General features: G+C 40.0%; 1 protein-coding gene across 6 annotated transcripts; it reads left to right on the top strand.

The window, feature by feature from the left end:
• The first annotated feature begins 40 nt into the window (after positions 1-40).
• cunh4orf33 (chromosome unknown C4orf33 homolog) lies at positions 41-4,075 on the top strand. 6 transcript variants are annotated; one of them, XM_071503923.1, is made up of 7 exons: positions 41-384; positions 507-663; positions 746-939; positions 1,912-1,972; positions 2,071-2,122; positions 2,207-2,406; positions 3,416-4,075. In XM_071503923.1, exons 2-7 carry the CDS (start codon positions 599-601, stop codon positions 3,510-3,512), a joined length of 669 nt encoding a protein of 222 aa, XP_071360024.1. In that variant the 5' UTR covers positions 41-384; positions 507-598; the 3' UTR covers positions 3,513-4,075. The 6 variants fall into 6 exon arrangements, with proteins under 6 accessions (XP_071360024.1, XP_071360027.1, XP_071360029.1 ...); XM_071503928.1 differs by lacking the exon at positions 507-663 and having other exon boundaries at positions 45-188; positions 342-384; XM_071503925.1 differs by having other exon boundaries at positions 45-188; positions 342-663.
• The last annotated feature ends 17,013 nt before the right edge of the window (positions 4,076-21,088 follow it).

The raw sequence follows: 21,088 nt of genomic DNA, 5'->3' as shown, positions 1-21,088 counted from the left end.
ATTGTTCCGTTGGTATTGCGGAAAAGAATAAAGGTTCCGCCTTGTGACGGGAAGCGACAGTGCGATTTCTTAAAGGATATGTCAGTTTAAGTTATCCAATCTCTTAGTTTCAGTTCGAGTTACGTTATCATATGTGACGTTTTGGAGAGTGGAAAGAGATTATATTTGCACCACAGCGATTTTGCCTGGTCAGTCAGAGAGTAACACATGTAGAAAACTGGCTGGCTACTTGTCGGTCTGCCACTGCTATGATTTGCCAACAAAATTAGATTTTTGTTGATGAGAACGATTCTGCTGGAAAATAACGTCTTCTGGCTATTTTGCTAATTTGTCCAGACCAGACTTCAGATCAGATCTACTCGAAAACCACAACCGGTGCATCAGGTAAATTCACTTGATAGTTCCAGGTTTCCTCTGTCAGGAAGTCAATTTTACTATCTTAGTAAGTTATTGAGTAACAGGACTACGTTTGGCATTAACAAAGTTTGATAACGAACTGCTTAAAGAGCTCCACAGTGAGTATACTGGGACATGACAAGCTCAGCTCCTGCACAGTTGAGAGCATTTTAGCCAGTGAGTCTTGGGAGCCTTTGACAACATGGGGGTAGTTCATGGACTACAGTTTATGACACTTGTCCACATCCTGCTGTGCTGTGCATCTCTGTAAGTTTGAAATGTATTGCTTCACTGTCTCACTCTGGTCACAGCTGACTCTCATTCTAAATTTTTTTTTTTTTTTTTTCAGTTCGCATACACAAATGGAGTTTTCTATCCAGCACACCTGGGATAGCAATCCTGTGAAACATGACCCCATCAGGATCATTTTCTCCCCTGGACAAGGAGGGCTGAAGATGGAGGTCTCTGGTCCCTTTTTCAATGACCCAGCAGCTCCTGCAGGGCCGCCGGGTCACGCCTTCCCTGGACTCTGGGATTATGAAGGTAGATAAAACAGGAGGAGTCATGAACATGATATGAACTCACGTTAGCAAATTTGATAACTAAAAGTATATTTTTGAAAAAAACATTTAAAAATTCAATAATTTAGTTATCATTTGAAGACTAATTGCCACAGAATAATAATACAATAATAAGTATAAATTTAAGTTAGCATTAACTAAGCATCTAAAGTCTTGAACTCCATATTGAAAAAAAGTTATGAGTGTGGCATCAATCTGCTCACCTAATGCTAACTGTAGACATGAAAAGGAATGAGTGTATTCCCCAAAATGTTGAACAGTTCAAACAGAAATTTATAAACTCCACAAAGGTCACATTTATGGCCTATTGTATTTGACTGCATAATGTTAAACACATGTTACTTTTATGGTTCCCACCCACCAGTAGCTGTATTTATCGTAACCATGTAATTTCAGCCATGATGTAGTGATGCAGTGTGTATGATGAAATTTAAGGATACTCTACAAGCAGCAATACGATTATGAATGTAGTCCAATGAGGTTTGAGACTAGGCACTACCTCTGTTTATGAAGCCATAATAGTAATCGCATTATCATCATTATGGTGACACAGCAATTAAACATCGTAATGAGGTTGAGTTATAACAATCCCATCTAATTGACCTTAAGTAAGTTCGGTTTCTGGTTAATGAGCCCCACATATTTGGCCTCATTAATGTTAGTTATTAGATTGGAAACCAACCCCATTATAATCTAGGTAGATAATGACCACACTACAAGGTTAGCAGCTGTGCTGGTTCTCATATTTTATTTGAAAGTCTATGTATCGCTTGCTTTTGCATTATATACTGTTAAACTGTAACTTAAAATAAATGACTCAAATGATTTCATTAATGTTTTTCCCTGAATGGGTGCTGGTGAGGGTAAAAATACCTTTTAAGCATAGTGTAAGACCAAAGGTATAATCTTAATTTTCTTTTATTCATCTCCTCAGTTGTTGAGTCCTTCTTCCTTGACAGTACAACAGAAAATTACCTGGAGGTCGAGCTTTGTCCGTAAGTATAGAGCTTAGCTGTTGTACTGTCCATGTGTGTGACTATCTGTTTATAGACAGTCACAATGAAACAATGTGACAAATGTGTTTTTATTTTAGCCATGGACAACACCTGATATTGTTGCTCTCAGGAGTCGGCCAAGCATTCTTGGTAGGCAGACATCAAGGGATTTATTGCTTTTTTATGTATTAGGGGATAAGTAATTCTTACTACACTCCTTATGTGTTTCTCTAGCAACAACTACCCATTGTGTTTCAATCCTCAATCAAAGGGGACAGGTGGATGGGTGAGGCTCTCCTCCCCTGGTCATACTTCCCCCCTAATGTTAACAAGATGAACTCCTACGCCATCCATGGCTCAGGAGAGAACCGTACATATGAGGCTCTCTACCCCATTCCTAAGGCGGAGATAGAGGAAGGCCAAAAACCCAACTTGTGAGTATGCTGACTCTGATGTGTGCAGTTATTCAAGGTCATGTAGGTCATCTTCACGAGACGTTATTGGTAGCAAAACACTGTTATGTTTTAAAGGGAAGCAGCAGAAATTACTGTACTCCTAAAAGTGGGGGGCTTGAGAGACAGATGTGGAAAGGAAAGATCAAAATCAAAACAGCAGAGATATCTTGACCTTTAGTCCCTAGCATGAGTCGTGATACTCCTTAGTGTCTTTCATTAGACTTCCCCTTACTTATGAGTCGGGCCGGGTATTGCCACTGACTTCCAGATCCAATTTCGACTCATAAGGTCCCGATTCCATGTGATTTTCAATTTGATTCAGTTCACATTTTTTTCAGTTAGAGCTACAATACCAATTTTGCCGGGATATTAATGAGATCATCAGAAAACTAATGCTAACCTGGTGCATTATGAAAAATATTAATGCTTGCATTAAGAACAGCAGTTACAGTAATGCACTTTTTATTTAACATGACCAACAGTTTAGACACAAGAAATAATAGGTATGTAAGTCACAGAGTAAAGTATTGCTAACATACTTCGATGCACACGCTACAATGTGCACCAACAGGTATATGTGGCTGCTTCTTCTATCACCTGCCTCTTGCACATCTTGCATATGGCTTTTCACTGCCTTCAGAATTTTTAAATCTGAAATGACATGGTGCATCTGACTTTTGACCAGTGTCTTCAGTGGGGCCATGTCTGTCATATTTTTTTCTCTCATGGGGCCAGATCCCATAGAGTGAGACTAACAGGTTCACAGCTTCACACATTCATGGGAAAAGGCCATAGACTATAAACACATTAAAAGATCAATCTCAGGATTTTATGAATCAATATCAGATTTGTCAAATATTCATATTCATTCAAATAAAGATCGATTTGAATTAGAAACCACCCAAAAAAGATAATGTTGATGACATCATCAGGGTTAGGTTCAGAACATTTTATGCATCCTAAATTAAATTCTATCTCTGTCTTGTAGCCACCGCCTGGAGTACTTCCAAAATTTCCGCCTGCAAAGCATCATGGGAGAAGAGTGGGTTCAGCCAGAGTCTGATCTGTGGAAAGGAAAACCCTGAGCTTTTCAAAAACACTCCCCTTTCCATCTCTCTGTCTCTCTCTTGCACACACAGACATGCACACCCCTCGGCGGAAGGCACTAGTACAAACACTCCTTGCCAGGGAACAAAGGGCAATCAATCTTTATTAGTTAATGATGTCAAATGATATGACAAGAAATATGTTATCAGCTTGTCAGAGCATATTAGCCTTCACACACATTCATGCAAGCACACAGGCACACACATCACAAGCTACTGGACGTCACCAATTATTGCCTCAGGAAAATGGGACCTACAGTGGTTATAATGTGGATGGTGGTAAGGACTGCTCACTTTGACCTTCAGCTCCTGAGTAGCTTGTGCTTTTCTCTTCAGTGACATAATCACAGCAGGTTCTTGTGATTCTTTTCCCTGTTAGGACACACACACACAACCGCACACACCTTTTAAGTGAAAAATATGTTCTTTGGAGAGACATGCTAGAGCTTTTGAATTAAAGTTGTACTGTAATTAAGTCATATTTCAATATTTCCACTACCTTTATTGATTTGCTTTTACAATTAAATATGTTTTTAATTGCTTGTGAAGTGTTTTGTCCTTTTCTGTGAATGTCCCTGACTGAGTGAGTGACTTACTGCTTCCTGAGTATTAGACTTTTCCCATTGGCTCTTGCTCTTTCAAAACTATTTGGTACGATTAGTTTCTATTACCTCATTATGGGGTGTTTAGAGCAGATATACAACAGGTATCATCAGGTATCATGTTTCCTCAAATAGTGTCTGGGGCCTCTATTTACCTTAACTGCAGAAGGTAACAGACCTTTATTTGAGGCAGGCTTGTATTAGAGGCAGGGTCTTTATTTCTAATTTCCTGTTTGATATGAATAATCAATGATACTGATATTTTTGTGCAATGCCTTGTTTTGATCCACTCCCGTTTGCCCTGAGTGGCACAATCCATGGTACTGAAAGGGGGATTTAATTATGGTATTTTAGATTAGCATATAACCTTGTGCTTTGTTGTGTATGAAAGGAAAGGACAAAGCATGTGGCCAGACTGCGAAAGAAATTCTGCCATTGCAGAATTTTTTTTACAAATCTCATCCAAATATCACTTTAATTGTATTTATGGTATGTTGATCTAAAGTTATTTCATCATTTAAAAGTACCAGTACAATCATTCATTCATTAGCCACACCGCTTATACTACAGGTGTCGCCAGTTGACATTGGGCGAAGGCAGGGTACACCCTGGACAGATTGCCAATCTATCACAGGGCTGACATATAGAGACAAACAACCATTCACATTCACACCTACGGGCGATTTAGAGTTGCCAGTCAGCCTAACCCACATGTCTTGGGACTGTGGGAGGAAGCAGGATATGCAGGAGAAAAACCCACGTTGGCACGAGGACAACATGCAGACTCCACACAGAAAGGCTTCAGCCAGCCGGCAATTTCAAATCAAGAGCCTTTGTGCTGTGAGGCAACAGATTGATCCACTGCACCGCCCAGGTACGAGTAAAAATCTTCTAAAATACAAGTAAATGTCCTGCATTCTAACGCTGACCGAAATACAAATTTAAATGCATCATGTACTTTAAGTCTGAAAATTGTTGCTGATATATTATTATAAGTGACATTATTAGATTGTCCTGGTTGCCGCAGAGCTAGTTTATTGATTCCCAACCTAGGGTTCAGGCCTCCTCTAAAAGATAAATGTTAGGGTTTATGACATTTTATTGCACCAGAAAGAAGAAAAAAAAGTTCTTATTTTTTTTTTACTTTACACCAGTTAATTCATACAATTATCCAACCAGTCAATCATATAGCAGCATGGCAATACATAAATTCATCCAGATACAGGTGAGGAGCTTCAGTTACTGTTCACACAAAACATCAGAAAGGGTAAAAAATGTGATCTCAGCAACTCTGTGGCATGGTTGTTGGTACCAGACAGACTGCTTTGAGTGTTTCTAAAACTGCTGATCTCGCAAAAAAATAAAAAAAAACATCCTGAAGGCAGCAGTTCTGCAGAAGCAAGAGAGGGGTCAGAGAGTTCAGAAGACAATGGCCACACTGGCTGGAGCCGACAGAAAGGCTACAGTAACTTAGATAACCACTCTTGACAACAGCGGGGAGCAGGACAGCGTCTCAGGATGAAAAACACAACAAACTTTCAGATAAGAACTGAAATATGAGGCTGCAGTGGACACAGGCACACCAAAATTGGACAGTTGAAGATGGAAAAACAAAGTTTGTTCTAATGAATCTGGATTTCTCCTGAGGCAGCAGATGGTCTGGTCAGAATTCGGTGTCAACAGCATGAATCCATGGACCCAACCAACTTGTGCCAACAGTCCAGGCTGGTGGTGGTGGTGTAATGGTGCGGGGAATGTTTTCTTGGCACACACGGTTTGAATGCCACAGCCTATGTGAGTATTGTTGCTGACCATGTGCATCTCTTTATGGTCACACTTTACCATCTTCTAATGACTACTTCCAGCATAATTATGCAAAGGTTGTGTCAAACTGGTTTCACAAACATGACAATGAGGTCAGTGTATATCAGTGCCCTCCCCAGTCACGACAACGGAATCCAATAGAAGACCTTTCGGATGTGGTAGAACAGGAGATTAGCAGAATGAATGTGGAGCTGACAAATCTGCAGAAATTATGTGATACAATCACAAACCATTAACATGAACTGGAATCTCTGAGGAATGTTTCCAACATCTCGTGGAACCCATGACATGAAGGACTGATGGTGTTTTGAGAGCTAAGGGAGGCACTGCCCATGTATTAGTATGGTGTTCCTAATAAAGTGCTCAGTGAGAGTATATCAAAGTCCCTCTCACTTACTTTTCCACCCACTTGAGAGAAGTTGAGATCACAGGCCCTCTGATCCTCGACATACACAGACACACACACATGATGATTGGGGACTCACAAATCTCTGTCTTCTCTCAGTGACCCTGAGAGTCTCTCCCCCTTGCCCCTGCTCCAGCCCCTAGTAGAGCCCATGTATTTATCAGAGGCTCCTCTCGGATCACTGTCTGGCAAACCGCTTCTCCTGACCAGGAGACAGGGGGCCGATTGATTTTCATGTTGGATGTATTGCTCTTCGCTGTGGCAGCCCAAAAGCCCATATTGAGCCCTATCAGTTTTAATTGCCGTTCTTGCCTTTGAAATGCATGCAGTGATTAGGCCTAGAGAGCCCACTGCTTAAGCCCCCTCCTTATCATCGCCTGCGGTGCCTTGCCACCTCAATGCACACTAGTCACATGCGCACACACACACACACACAAACACAGAGCTGGCATGTTGTATTCCACCAGCATGCCTCTTACTAATAAAATGTCGACCTAAAAATATGTTTCTGGATGCATTTAGACAAAAACATGATCTTCATAAAACACTTTGATTTATACATAACTACGCACACCCACCTGTGTGCAGGCAATGGATGTGTGTCCCCACTAAGATTTAAACCCAGTTCTCTCTAATTAGTGTGAAGAGATGAGAGGGGAGAGCAGAACAGGTAGCTGCCTCTCCTCTACCTCCAAAGCCCCAGCAGACAAGCAGACACAAGAGCCGTCTTATCCCCCTCAGAAAAAGAGACCAGCCTGCTCTAAAACATTCAACACCAGCTTAAGGGTGTTTCTGCGTGTCAGAAACTTTCTGGTGATCACCCTAGACCTACTTTTTTTTATTTATTTATTTTTTTTTTTTATCAAAAGACGTGGGTCTCATTTCTTCAAGTTTAAAGAGTGTTTGAGGGTATGAATGAGGATAAAGTTGTGATGAAAAATAGAACGAGAGGGATAAAGGAGTGATCTCGGGACATGAAAAGAGCGAGAGATTGAAAAAGTGAAAACGGTAATGACTTTGCCTAGTTTTAGGGGTTCTGTGATAGAGGCCCAAATGAAAGATTCATACTGGAGCTAATAAGGTAGTGGGACAGTACATAGCCTTTGCAGGCTAACGCCAAAAACAGCATTGGATTGTACCAAGTCATAGAAGTTTTTGACACACTGCAGTACACAGTCCTTGTATGGACCTAAGTGCCACAGCTGTGGGCAACCTTATCTCAAATCTATTTTACCAGTCATAAAATACCATAATACACCACTGGTGCTGTATTCCATCTTCCACTAAGGTTAAAGTATTTAAGCTGATAATAAAGACCTAATGGAAAAGAACATGGCATCCCAGTGTTTCCCTGAACCAACTGAATGCTTATTAACTCTGTCCAATTATTGTCCAACAAGTCCATCATTACTGAGAGGTCTGCACAGGTGAAGGATGGGAAGAGTAGTGTTGGGCATTAAAAAAAAATCTGGACCTAAACGCTTCTACAGAGCGCGCGCGCGTGTGTGTGTGTGTGTGTGTGTGTGTGTGTATGCCTGATGGCACAGGTACTAATTGCAGTTGAAGCCAGCTAGTGTTGCGCATATGAGGATGGCATGGGTAGAATGCGTGATGAAGCTGTAAGAGGCTGGGGAGAGGAAAAGAAAGATGCAGAGCCAAGCGAATGCCAGGGACATTAATGAGGGCCAGACGAGTTCTACTTCTCAATAATACTGCAGTGAGCAAGAGAAGAGAGAGGAAGACAATGAGAGGAATAAAAAAGAGAAAGAGGAACAGAGAGGTTTCATTACAGAAGAATGTTAGACAACTATTTGCAAACTTAGGCGAGAGAGGGTCTTTTTTTTTCACATCCACACGTCCACAGATATGCAAACATTTTTCATTTGAACATGAAGAGAAATTACACAGGGACAAATACAAACAGAAAGTATAATCTACTCCAACCAGATACATACAGAAAGAGCCTTCATGTTTATGAATCATAATAATATATGCATTAACATTTTATAGCCAGAGTTAATAATTAACAATTACTTCAGCTTTATATGCTCACGTACACAGTATACATACACACACTCTAGTGCAGGGAAATAAAAAGACAGGCACTGCTGGTGTTTGTCACACAAGGGAATGGGATTCATATGTTATCATTGCACAAACATTAGAAATAAATGATATCAGAAAGGGGGGGGGGGGGGGAGAAAGTAAATTAAGCTTTCTTTGTTATCAACACTGAATATAAATCATGAGTGTTTTCCTAATTGATTCCATTACATTCCCACCTGCCTGCCGACTCTCATCCATCCGTGTATTGTTTATCTTCATTTTAAGCTGGATGGATGAAAAAGCTTGTTATTGGATGTGAAGCCCACTGAATTTCGTCATTTTTAGCAAGCACATTAATTGCCCATTAGCTGTGGCACGCAGTTATAGGAGAATATTTGTTCTTGTACAATAAACTCACACAGAAGCAAACTCTTGATACAGAAGTTTACTTGTTTGGGAGATACAAGATGGTGATATTACGTTTGTTTTTAATGGCAAATAGACCACATTACGCTTGAAGGTAATTTATGTGCAGCTTGATATTACTGGTTGTAAATGAGCGAGTTCACTAACTCTTAATTGGGAAATAAATCACACTGTTGCCATAGCAACAAACACTTAAAAGTGGTAATGGCAAAATGAAGGCATGCTGATAGTGTCTCAGCACATTGGTGGTGTGTGTGTGTGTGTGTGTGTGTGCGTATGTGTCCGCTCATGCATGTGTGTTTTCACCACCTCAAGCTCATTACCACAGGGCCCTCTTAGTGTAGCTGCTGCGATGTACTGTGCACGGCATGCTGTTTCATTCCATTAGGTCTTGTTTTGTCCGTACTTCTCTTACCGAGGAAGCTGCAAGCTCGCTCATTTAAAACCATGACAAATGTTGAAATAACAATGTAGTTAATTGCATATAGTGAACCAAAAAATAATTACATCATTATGTGTCACAGTCTTCCCATGTATTCCCTACACTTAAGTCCAGGTTTGTTATTCCTCTCCTCTATCTCGTCTTCCATTATATTTTAGCCCCTTTCACCTTCTACTTTTAAAATATTTTCCTGTCTCACCTTCCCCTTCATTTAATCTCCTTTCCCTCTCTGTTCTTCTCCTGGGCCCTGTCCTTTTCTCTTCTGTCCCTTTCACTTCGTGAAATGGATGGAGGCAGAAAGGGCATTAGCGTAGATGAATGGATAGACCGGCCTAACACAATCTGGCCCACTTCAGTAGACAATTTAATATGGACTCGCCCACAGTGTGGTTACCCCGCCGGTGCGCTGCACTAAATCTTACTTTGACTTGTTATGATAGATACAGATCTGACACATCAAAACAGTGTGTGTGTGTGTGTGTGTTGGTATGTGAGCATGCGTGTATTTGTGTGGGCATGATGGATATGACAGACGATCGGCAGACGGGTGATCTGTGAGAGGCAGAACTGATAATTATAGTATTTATCTGGGTTAAGTGTCATGGCTGCCTGTGCTGCATTATGAACAGATAAAAGACTGAAATGTCTTTCAATGCATTCCATCAATTCAACACCTGCACCTCACTTTTGAAAAGGGAGCAGACCATACAGAAAAGACGTAAAGTGCATAATTTAAATGAATGTCATCAAATGCAGATTTTAGACTGTTGAGAACGCATGTACGTGGTGATAGAGGACCTCATTCCACTATGAATATACAGTAGATCTATATGGACGATAGAAATCAAACCAAAGGAAAACAGAGTTTATTAATTTTTGAAAAAGGACCAGGGCTTCTATGTAAAAAGTATTTCTCCATAAAATTAAATATTTATGACTAAAAAAAGCAACAATCAAAGTTAAAATAAAATAAAATAAAAAAAAAACATCTTCAGGCAATATTTTTAAGAGTTTAACACTTTGAAACTCTGTGTACCTGCTTTATCAGGACTGTGTGGGTGTCATGTCTTCAGATTTGATTCACAGTGACTAAACAGCCCACCGACTGTTATAAGATTCAAATTCAAATGTAGAAAGAAAAAAAGAAATACAGAAATCTATCCAAAGAAATATTCAGAACTGTTCTTACTTTAACAGAAAGCATTCATGTTTGTACAGGGTCACATTTCAAGTAGGGGAAAGAGAGAATATGTTTTTGAGTGCCTTTACGTAACACATTGATGTTGCATCGAATTGTGAAGAATTGGTCTTAGCTCCCAGATTATTTAATTAAGCTCCAGAGATCTGTGAAGTCAGACACACACAGAGAAAAACATATTCTAAATATATAATGTGCTGGACAGCAACAGTGGGACCAGCCCTATAATCACCAACATCTGTGACTGAGTGACTGAGTGATAAAGTTGAGTGATCATAGTTCCTCCACTGGTCAGCCGAATGCCATGTGACTGAGTTGGACTTTCCCTATTGGCCGTTGCTCTTTGTTTACACCCTGCAGTGATGACAACTTAGCACATACTTAGCAGAGATGTTTGTTGAAAGAAGCAACAGATCTAGTGACTTTTTGGAGAAACTTTAGAAGAGAGTGTACAGTACCAGGACCCTGAAACTGAGGCAGCTAAATGGAATTCAGCCAGCACTAATTTTATTATTTACATCTGTGTTTTTTCTACACAGGTGTGACATGTCAAGATGTTTTCTGCATGTGGAAGGTGGATTAGACCAAAGCTTCTCCTTTAGCATCTACATCTACAGCCGTCAAATTTGTATATTTTAAGACGATGGAAAAAACCCTGTTTGAAAATTTTAGTTGTATTCTTTTATTCTAAATTAGAGACTTTCCATAATTTGCGGTTAATAATCCCTGTTGCATATTGGTAACAATCACATTTGATTAGTCTATCATCGTCTCTTGTTGTCATGAATAAATAGCATGAGCAAGATTGCTGAAACAATTTGATTCAAAACACTACAAATTTTTCGCCTGATTAGCAGGAAATGGAGCGAATTTTAAGTTTTTTTCCTTTCGGGAGAGCAGAATGGTAAAGGAGCCGTGTGAAGATAAGAAAGGTAGTGATGGAGCAGAGTGCACGCACAGAAGTGTGGCTTGGAGGCAGAGTTTCTTTTCACTCAACTTCACTCACACGCTCTGGTGGCTATCCGAATAAAGTTTGAGCATAATATTTCTTTTTACAACCAGCATTCTTAAACCATAAATGCATGTCTGTCTGCAATGTGCAGGTATAAAGCATCCACTCTCCATGCTCTGCATGTGGGGTCAGTATGGTTGGTTGCATTGATTCCTGTTCCCCAGCAGAGGTGTGCAACTGTCTTCCTTTAATTAATGAGATTGAAGAGCTGGGCTTGGCTTGTCAGCCAGAACGACAGCGTCAGGTACTCTGCAAATGTACGACGACTGTTGTTCAAAAAGTTTCTGGAAGCCAGTTCTTTGCTCTCCTCAACCAGCAGAGTTCAAATTTACCAGCACAAATTGATCCACCCTGCACAAATGAACTGTCCAAAATACTAAATCACAGCTGCGTATAACATACATACCCACTAACAAGAGCCCACACGACCACAACATAGACACGTGTACAGCCCAATGCAGCTTACATCAAAGAGGGGTGGTGATGTTGACACCAACCAATAGCATGAAGCCTTGATTTGTTCTAATCCACATTCCATATCTGCATTGCTTTCACTATCAATACTATTGCTGCTATCAATTCTACTACAAATAAACTGCACTAATGTTAATTGTGTTAGATAATTAAAGTGTTTTTGCTTTAATTAGCTGCAGGCTGAGGAACAGGTAAGACTAAGTGGCTTAGGTCTGAGTACCCACTGCCACCCAACTCAATGGTTTGAAAGTCACTTGATGATCAGTGCACAGTCATTTATCGCCACTGACTCTATTAATTCTGCCACTATCATTAAGCGGATAGAGCGCATGTCCAAGTGACAACCACTGTAAGATGCCCTAATTGTCCCTTATTACAGGGAAATGGCATTCATTTTAAGAATTACCATATGTTATTCTGATGCCCATAAAAAGTCAGAAAAATATTATTGCAACACTTTTGTCTTTTCTCCAATTTTCACTAGTTGAAATAAGCGATCTATGCCTTTTTTTTATAAACAAAACAAAAAATACACACACAGATATACTGTGACAAGATCCTGAGGTGCAATGTCGTGCCATTCATTTGCTGCCATCACCTCAGGCTGCAGTATAATATACACTATTACTGGAAGCTTAATATATCCCAGCTCTCGCATGGCCTGCGTGGTCACCTGACATGTCAATCACTGAGCATGTACAGGATGCTCCAGATCTGCATGTACAACAACATCTTCCAATTCCTGCCAATATGCCATCAACTTTGAGCAAAAGAGATGTGTTGCACTGCATGACACAAATGGTGGTCACACCAGTTACTGACTTGTTTTCTGATGCATGACCCTCCTCTAAGTCACACAGTTCAAAACAAGAATGCACATTATAAAGTGGCCTTTTATTGTGACCAGTCCAAGACACACCTGGGCAATAATCATGCTGACTCATCAGCATCTGGATATGCCACACCCGTCGGGTGGACGGATGATCTTGCCAAAGGAGGAATGCTCAGTAACATGGATTTAACCACATTTGTGAAGAAAATATGAGATAAAGAAGCTTTTTGTGTAGTTAGAAATTTTTCAACTCATGAAAAATGGAAGGAAAAAAACAAGTGTTGCATTTATGTTTTTGTTCAGTGGAAATATCCTGTGAGGCTAAAAGACAGAGAATTTTGACAGATAATATTAACAGGGTGGGGAGCCAAACTGAAATGAGCAGGGCTGGGTACAGTGCAGAGTGTTTACCCTGACCCTTACACACACAGACACAGACACACACACACACACACCATTCTTGGTGTTTTGATGATGAAGGCCATAGCATATGAGTCACATCATTTTCATACTCATCAGACAGTGTCCCCTCGTGCTCTGTGGGTGGGGGCATTGTCATCCTGGAAGAGACCACTCCCATCGGGATAGAAATGTTTTATCATAGGATGAAGGTGATCATTCAGAACAACTTTGTATTGATTTTCCTTGACCATTCCGTCTAAGGGGACTAGTGGATGCCAGAAAAATGCCATCCACAGTGGGGTCCCCTCACTGCAGAGGTCAAGCATTCAGGCCTGTATCATTCTCTTGGTCTACACCACGCGTGCAGTCATCCACTTGTGGAGAACATGGTGAAGGATGACTCATCTGAACATATCACTTTTTCCACATCTCAGTAGATCAGTGCGTCAGGTTTTTGCACCACTGTATTCTCAGTGTGTATTCAGCCCTGTAATGAGGCATGAGCATCATGGTCATCAAATGTGCTGTCGACCACAATTTCTGACCCTATATACTGACGCCTTTCCCTTAGATCTAAATGCAGGTGTCATTTCAGTCACTGTTCCTATTGAAACACGGGCCAGTTGAGCAGTCTTTGTGACTGAATCCTGCTACCCTTGCACCGACAATGAACCCTCTTTCAAAGTCTTCTCTTCCTCTTCCTTTCTCTCTTGCCATCTTGATACAAAATCAGAATCAGCTGGGTCTGCTTCGCATTTTTATACCTGCCTCAGAGCAAGTCGGGAGGTTAACTGCTGAACTGTACCATGCAGTGTACCTGTGTGGAAGCATCTGCCTTCATTATCTTTCTTCACTCATTCATCCAGGTTTTTTCTTTAATTCATCACCCCTTTGTGTACATCAGTGGCTTGCAGTGACCTTTACAGATAGTCAAGCAGAGCTGAAAAAAACCAACCTCCTGTTCTCATGATTTTAAGCTGCCTGTCTTTCCTGTGCTGAGTCTCTCTCCTTCATCGTACTGCACTCTGACTGGACATCCTCACCTTTCTGCACTCCTTCCTGGCTGAAGACGTATTAGGATTTTTCCTTTCAACTGACAGTAAACATGTCAAATGTGTAGCATAGAGGAAAAATATCTAAAAAAATTAAATTCTATGGTAATCTTCAAAATATTTGTCATTCTCTGATGATGACACACTCTATTGACAATGTGGAACCCTGCTTCAATATGCTGTCTCAATCCTCTTACTGCAGATCTTGCATAGAGAGCACTACAATTTGATTAACAGAAAGGAAAAGATATTAATATGATAACTAAAAGGCAGAACAAAATTAAAAGGCTTGGGTATTATGTTACATGGTTAGTTGTTAACATGTTAATTGAATAAATACGTCTGTGAAAGCTTTCCTTGCAAAAGGAATTATTAAAAGCTGCTCCACAATACACCGTATCGCCTCGTCGTCTCGCATGTTGATCAAGGTGATTAGTAAGACAATGCTGAATTGAGAGGATGCATCACAGTGTAATGTAATTTGTTTACTTGCTGCCGCTACCCCTCAGAAAATACTATTGAAGTAATCTTCTAATGTGCAAGTACAGTTTCCGCACACATCTGCGCATGTGGATAATAATGGTCGCAATATCATAGATCTCAGAACAGTGGAAGCTGAGTCTAGGGCAGCTTGACAAGCACACTTGTCTGAAGCTAGCTACAGTCGCCTGTCAAAAGATGCCAGGATTATTCATAATGAACGTGTGCAAATGTCCAAAAAAAAATGCTGCCTCCCCCTCTGACTGACAAGCCCCAGCCTTTCTCAACAGGACATAGCCACCCCCATGGAAATGACAGAAATAGATGTGACCGCCGGTACTCAAACTAGCTTCTAGAGACAATAGCCTACTGTGGCCACGAGAGGGCAGTTAAGTACAAACTGAAAATAGGCGATATCAGATCTCAGAATGCTGTTCTCAGATGTAAGAGATGTCCTAGCATCCACTTCATTATTATTCTTATTAATGTCAACTTTTGGTTTTAACTTGTCAAGCACCGCTTGCCTTGCAAAGAAAATCTGTGCAAACTTTATGTGCTCAGTGTCAACGCAGTGAACTTTGACCCTGGCCCAAATTCACAACATAGACCAGGCATCTAGACAGCACTGGCCTTTGATAAAAAGGAGAGCCGGAAAGTTGAAAATGTAAGAAGCTATCATAGCTTATTTGCTGCATTGCACTATGCACTTTATTTAACTGTCCTATGCCAGAATATAAACTGCTCCACAAAATGGAATGGTTTGAGGTGAGAACCTATTGAATGCATCCCTCTACTGAATCTGCAGCACAAAGTCATGGTAAAGATGGCCTCAAATGTCATGTAAACCAGAAAGTTTATTGAGCATTCATATGGTGGTGTGCAAGGAAAGTGCTCCCCCACCTCTTATAAAATACACTTCCTTTGTATGCTAGTGTCATGCTGGACACATTGACAGCTTTGTAGTCTGCCGGGCGGACTTAAGACAGCACAACTGACTTAGCAGACCCACATTCACAATTTGGACTACTAAGTAGGTAGTATAACATCCCATGCATTAAATATACTGAACTCTGAACATTATCATGTTGACACTGTGTCCTTTTCACTCTCAAAAATTCCACTGTTGACCTCATGAGGAAATGTTAATTTAGTGTGCAGCTTGTAGTTGGTAGACTAAAAACACTAAATACTTTCTAAGTCAGGAAACTGACAAAAAAGCGTTGTGTAAGTAGAAGTTCAAAAAATGTGGAGTGTTAATATTCAGCCTTGGCTTTGCAGCTTTGAAAGGATTATAAGCAAGTTTCATTACATGAAAGTAGTGCCTCCTGGAGGGTTGGCATCTTTGATATAAAGATGTGATCAGAATTTGATTGGAGTAGTACAAACAGTGCAGCAAAGGGAGAGATGATACACAAAGAGGTGGTACAGAATAATATAAAGTGAGAGAGCGGAAAGGGGAAATAGGAGAAGGCATAAACAGCACAGGAAGGGGAAAAAATGTGAAATAGATGAAAGTAACAAAAAACTTGTCTAAGACAAAAAAAATTGCACAGGAGAGAGAAATAGAGGGCAAGCTTAGAGAGAGAGTAGAGGAGAGAGAAAATAATATATTTTGTAAATGCTAAGTCAAAACTGGAATTCCAATGGGGATGTGCAGAAGAGGGAAGGTTTGCAAGAGGGAACTAAATGGTTAGAAAAGAGGCCAATATAGAGGTTGTCTTCCTTTTTTAAATTTTTTTTATCATTGCTGATATTTGCTGGTTGGCAACCAGTCAAACTGCGCTGGTGATCATAAGCTGCCTTGAGATGACTGAAGAAGATAAAACCTCTCCATTTTTACAGATAAGACAAAATTAGAATACTTTTTGTTTTTCCCTCTTCTTGATCCTTTTTTCTTGCTCCATCTCTTTACCCCCTTTCCCCTTCCTCTTTTCTCCTGCCTCCCTCTTTCTTGGTTTTCATCACTTGAGTTCTCTTTCTCTTCTTCCTGCTTCCGCAACCCCCTCTCACTTTTTATCTTGCTGATAAGGTTTCCATCTAGCTGCCAGTCAACTCTGATGCCAAGCAGATGCTGATAATGCTTTGACATCTCCTGCAACTGCAATTAACTAAAGTTCTGTGTCTCCTTTCAGGAAAAAAAAAAAAAAAAAAGAAATTCTGTCTGCATTTTCTCCCCGTCCTTTTCCTCTCAGTCTGAGCCACCTTGTGAATATGTGATCAGAGTGTTGGCACACGTCTAACTTTAAAACCTATCAGCAAAGAAAGAGGAGAAGCCAGTTTCACTCATCTAATCTACACTGTTTCTCTCAGTGTTTCTGTCTGTGTTGTGTCAGACTTGGGAAGTTTGGCTAATCTCATTTCCAAAAGTAGTGCATTTAATTTTGTTAGCAAGTGTGTGTCCAAGTGTGTGTGCACATAAGTGAGTGAGTGAGTGCAAACTGTCACAGCTGCTGTGCTCCTTTCCAGCATTACATGGGTAACATGTCAGCGACAGCTAATAGCTCATTCGCTGCTCCAAATTAAAACACAATCACCTAATAGGAGTACAGGGAGGGAGGCGGGATCTAACAGGATTTATGAGAAAATGAAAAGTGATTGGATGTGAAGTTTGAATTAGAGGAAAGCAGCCTAGTGTCAGACTCTATGAAGGTGACTGACTGGAATGGTGAGCAGCCGACTCTCGGTGGACCAAATTCCATCCAAAGCCTGTCTATCAAATTAGCGTGATAGGTACTGGCCCCTCCCCACAGTTAGGCTGGGCAAGCAACTTGCCAGCTATTAATTATGGTATGGTTTCAATGGCCTTGCATGCCCTTTCATGCTCTCCATCTTGATGCAAGTCTGTGCATCTGCATGACTTTACATTTATCCTCCAAGATTACATCCACTACTGGATAAGCCAATTTTAAACAAGACAATGTAACTTTTACAAAATTAAAAAACAAACTGTTCCTCTTACAAAAGAAAGGTGAAATTCATAAGCAAGTAATGTGCTATCTTGCTTACGTCAATACACTCAGGTATTTGGGTGAGAGGCCACAGCCTTACTTGGTCTGGCATGATCAGTATTTTATGGTGGCTAATGCTAGCGAACAAGTCAGCTGGGTAACTAACATTACTGCATCACTTTTCTGACTTCATCACTCTTATTTACTTGTGCTACTGTTCCACTAAGTTTCAGTGACTTATCACAAAACTAAAACAAGTAAACAGCCTGTGCCTCTCCAGGAAACATGTTTGTTGTTTCCTGCTTATGGTCACTTTCCATTTGCTCTAAGTCACATTGGCCAACAAAGATATTTTTAAAGCAACTGAGTCAAGAGGCACTTGAGAGATAGAGGTAATTTCAATGATTATGGAAATTGCCCCTGTTAATGTCTACATCATTACATTACAGCTTAAAAGGAGCAAATAGTTCTTTGAATTTAACTCTGGCCCATCAAATGACTGAGACAGTTACTAGCTAGTGTCATCGTTAAAACTAAAAAGTAAAAAGAGAAAAATGACAAAAAGAATTGTGAAAATGTGAATGAAATAGTCGCAACAGTAGAGGTTGTTGTACGTCAACTTAGTCAAATAACGACTCCTAAATCTGCATATTTTTGAACACCTTGAAAATTATGTTAAAATGTGAAAGTGTGTATAGGTTGAATGCTCCATACCCCAGCTTCCATGTGAAGTGTAGGAACAGATATGCCACTAGTGTTTTATTATCGGGGAAAAAAAAAAAAAAAATTCCTATGAAGTGAAACAAAATGGCAATTCAGTCTGATTATCAGGCTAAAAATGACATGTCATTTTGCCAACTTAGCCAAAACATGACACCATTTCTTTGAATGTTTTAAATCCTCCATAGAAAAAGCAGTGATACCAGTTTCTGAAGTAACAGTAGCCAGAGATCCACAATGCAGTTTTGCCTTGTACCATGTTGTGCTTTGACTGAGTGGTAATAAATGTAGGACTGTAAAAATACTTTATTAAGAAAGTAAAAATTCAAAGAAACTGAGGCATGATGTTTTAGACTCACGACCTCCATCAGCTACCTGACTGAGATGATTAATGCCTCTGTTTTTTGAGTAAATATTTATTTTCTGGCCTTGAGACAGTATTATGCCGTAAGCATATCAGCCATGCATTGGGGCTGCAGCCATTATGGCCTAATGTTCATGAGATAGATAGATAATTAGTCATACTGTCATTGTATTTTAAATGCAAACCTTATTTCTAATGGAAAACCTCTAAAGAGAAAACACACTTTTTTTGGGGGGTACACCAAAAAGTGAATCACAACCCTGAACACAGAACTTATCATTCATCATACTTTGTCTTTTTACCCATCTGTTCATCTATCCATCCTTTCCCCTAAGCCATCATACATCTTCATACATCAGTGGGTGTCTAAGACGTCACCCCCTCCCCCAATCTCATCACTCAAACTACCCTTGTTGAGACAATAATGTTGCTGAGCATTGAGCACCACATCTAACTTGCTCCTCTCTCTATCCCATCTTCTCTCTCCTCTCCATGCATATCTCCTCTCTTCATTCTCCACCTCCCTCTCGCCCTCGCCCTCCACCTCCTCTCCTGCCTGTGGTCGGCTCATCCCTCTCTCTGCCCCAAGGATATCTCCCCTCCTACACGGCCTCGCCTCATCCCTCTCTCTCTCTCCATTTATTTATATCAATGAGCAAAAGTCATCCTTTCATCTTCCTCCAGATGAACAGACTGTTTGTGGAAGAGGACAGAAGAAAAGAGGAGCAGAACACAGAGGAACACAGTTTCTCTTAGTCTATAAATTCGACTGTACCAAGCACGGGGAATATTATATAAACTCCCCTTTGTAAGAGGAGATAATTCCATGTGTTTTGGCAGACTGGTAAAGGATTGTTTCACCCCAAACACTCTGGGTGCATATTAATGCTGAATTGGAGAAATCAAGACTTTATTCCAGCATTTACACAACGGACTGTTGCAAATGAAAAAGCTTTGAGAGAGTCAAATTCACCTCAGGCTCATACTTTGACCTTAAATCCACTGAGCATACCAAAAAAAAAAAAAAAAAATCATGTTCTTTGCACAATAGCTGTTTTTGTGAACAGAAAAAAAGATATAAATTACAAGAAATATGATGTTTTGAAATTTGGTTATTAGGATTGTTTCAAGTTTCTGGTTTTGAATGTTTTAAGATCTCAGACAAATTACAGTGTGGTTATTTTGCAGTTATGATACATTTATACAGTAATTATGGGAGATATTAGAGCAACAAAAGAGGAAGTTTGGAAATGACATGGAAATAATTGAGTAAATAGTAGGGACTTGTAAGTTGTTGTGATTATTTTATTATTATGGAAAGTGGTAACAGACATTTGGACCACAGTGTAGATGTACAGTAATGCAGTTTTGAGGGATCAATTCAAAATATTTAATAAGGGGACCACCTTTTAACTGTAAGGATGTTATATCTTAATTATGAGGTATAGTGAGACACATAAAAAAAACAACTATGTGTAATACCACATGTTGGAAAGGAAAATGTATACATTTAATGTTTGTTTTTTATTCTGTCAGTTTCTGTTTTTGCCAGGGACAACAAATGTAAACTGTGGGACAATAAAGGATTAAACTGAACTCAACTGAGCAGAAAAGCTCATGGACATGCTATTGTGATGCGTGCTCAATCCTGTGGCTCCCTGTAGTCATTCCCAAATCTGATACTGTGTACAGAGCTGTGAATCAATCTCAAAATCAAGCAACAATCAGAAATTTGGTGCTCTAATTTCCTATTTGGCTAAATTGTATAGATATGTATGTAATTGCATGTATGCACATGGAAGCCCAGATATTATACGAGGTGTGCAATTTCATTTTGTAATATGTGTACTCTATTTGCATGTACATGGGTATGCTCATGAGTACATTCAAATACATATCTGCATACTATATAATATAGGATGTTGCTGTGTTGTTTTGCTGTGTATTGCTTCTGTGTATTATAGAATCTATTGCCTGGCACTAGGAGGGGTCAGATGAGATGTTTTATTGTACAGAGGAAGACCTAAGGCACCACAGCACAGGAAATTAGAGACACATGATTAACATCTAGCATGCATACAGTATGTGTGTATGCAGCACTCATTGAAGACCAGCAAAATCAATAAACACTGCAGTTACAGTTGATTACAATATTTTCAGTTATTTTAAACTGTTTAGCAATAACAACTCTGTTAAAAAGAGTAGAGATGTGCATGTTGCCCAACATCAAACTCAAATGCATGAGAGGCATGACATCCCCTGATCTTCTGCTATTGGCTGGATCTTGGCACCATGTGATTTTAGTCCCAGCAGAGTGCAGCTGCTGA

This window comes from Trachinotus anak, unplaced genomic scaffold, assembly GCF_046630095.1.
Source record: "Trachinotus anak isolate AG129_WGS33_773 ecotype Australia unplaced genomic scaffold, CSIRO_AGI_Tana_v1 ptg000019l, whole genome shotgun sequence".
In the NCBI taxonomy this organism is placed as follows: domain Eukaryota; kingdom Metazoa; phylum Chordata; class Actinopteri; order Carangiformes; family Carangidae; genus Trachinotus; species Trachinotus anak.
This window is presented reverse-complemented; position numbering and strand designations above follow the sequence as displayed.

Coding starts and splice junctions, on each gene's coding strand:
- cunh4orf33 (XM_071503923.1), top strand. CDS start 599: ATGGGGGTAGTTCATGGACTACAGTTTATGACACTTGTCCACATCCTG. Junction 940..1,911: donor TGGACTCTGGGATTATGAAG/GTAGATAAAACA, acceptor TCATCTCCTCAG/TTGTTGAGTCCTTCTTCCTT. Junction 2,407..3,415: donor GAAGGCCAAAAACCCAACTT/GTGAGTATGCTG, acceptor TCTGTCTTGTAG/CCACCGCCTGGAGTACTTCC.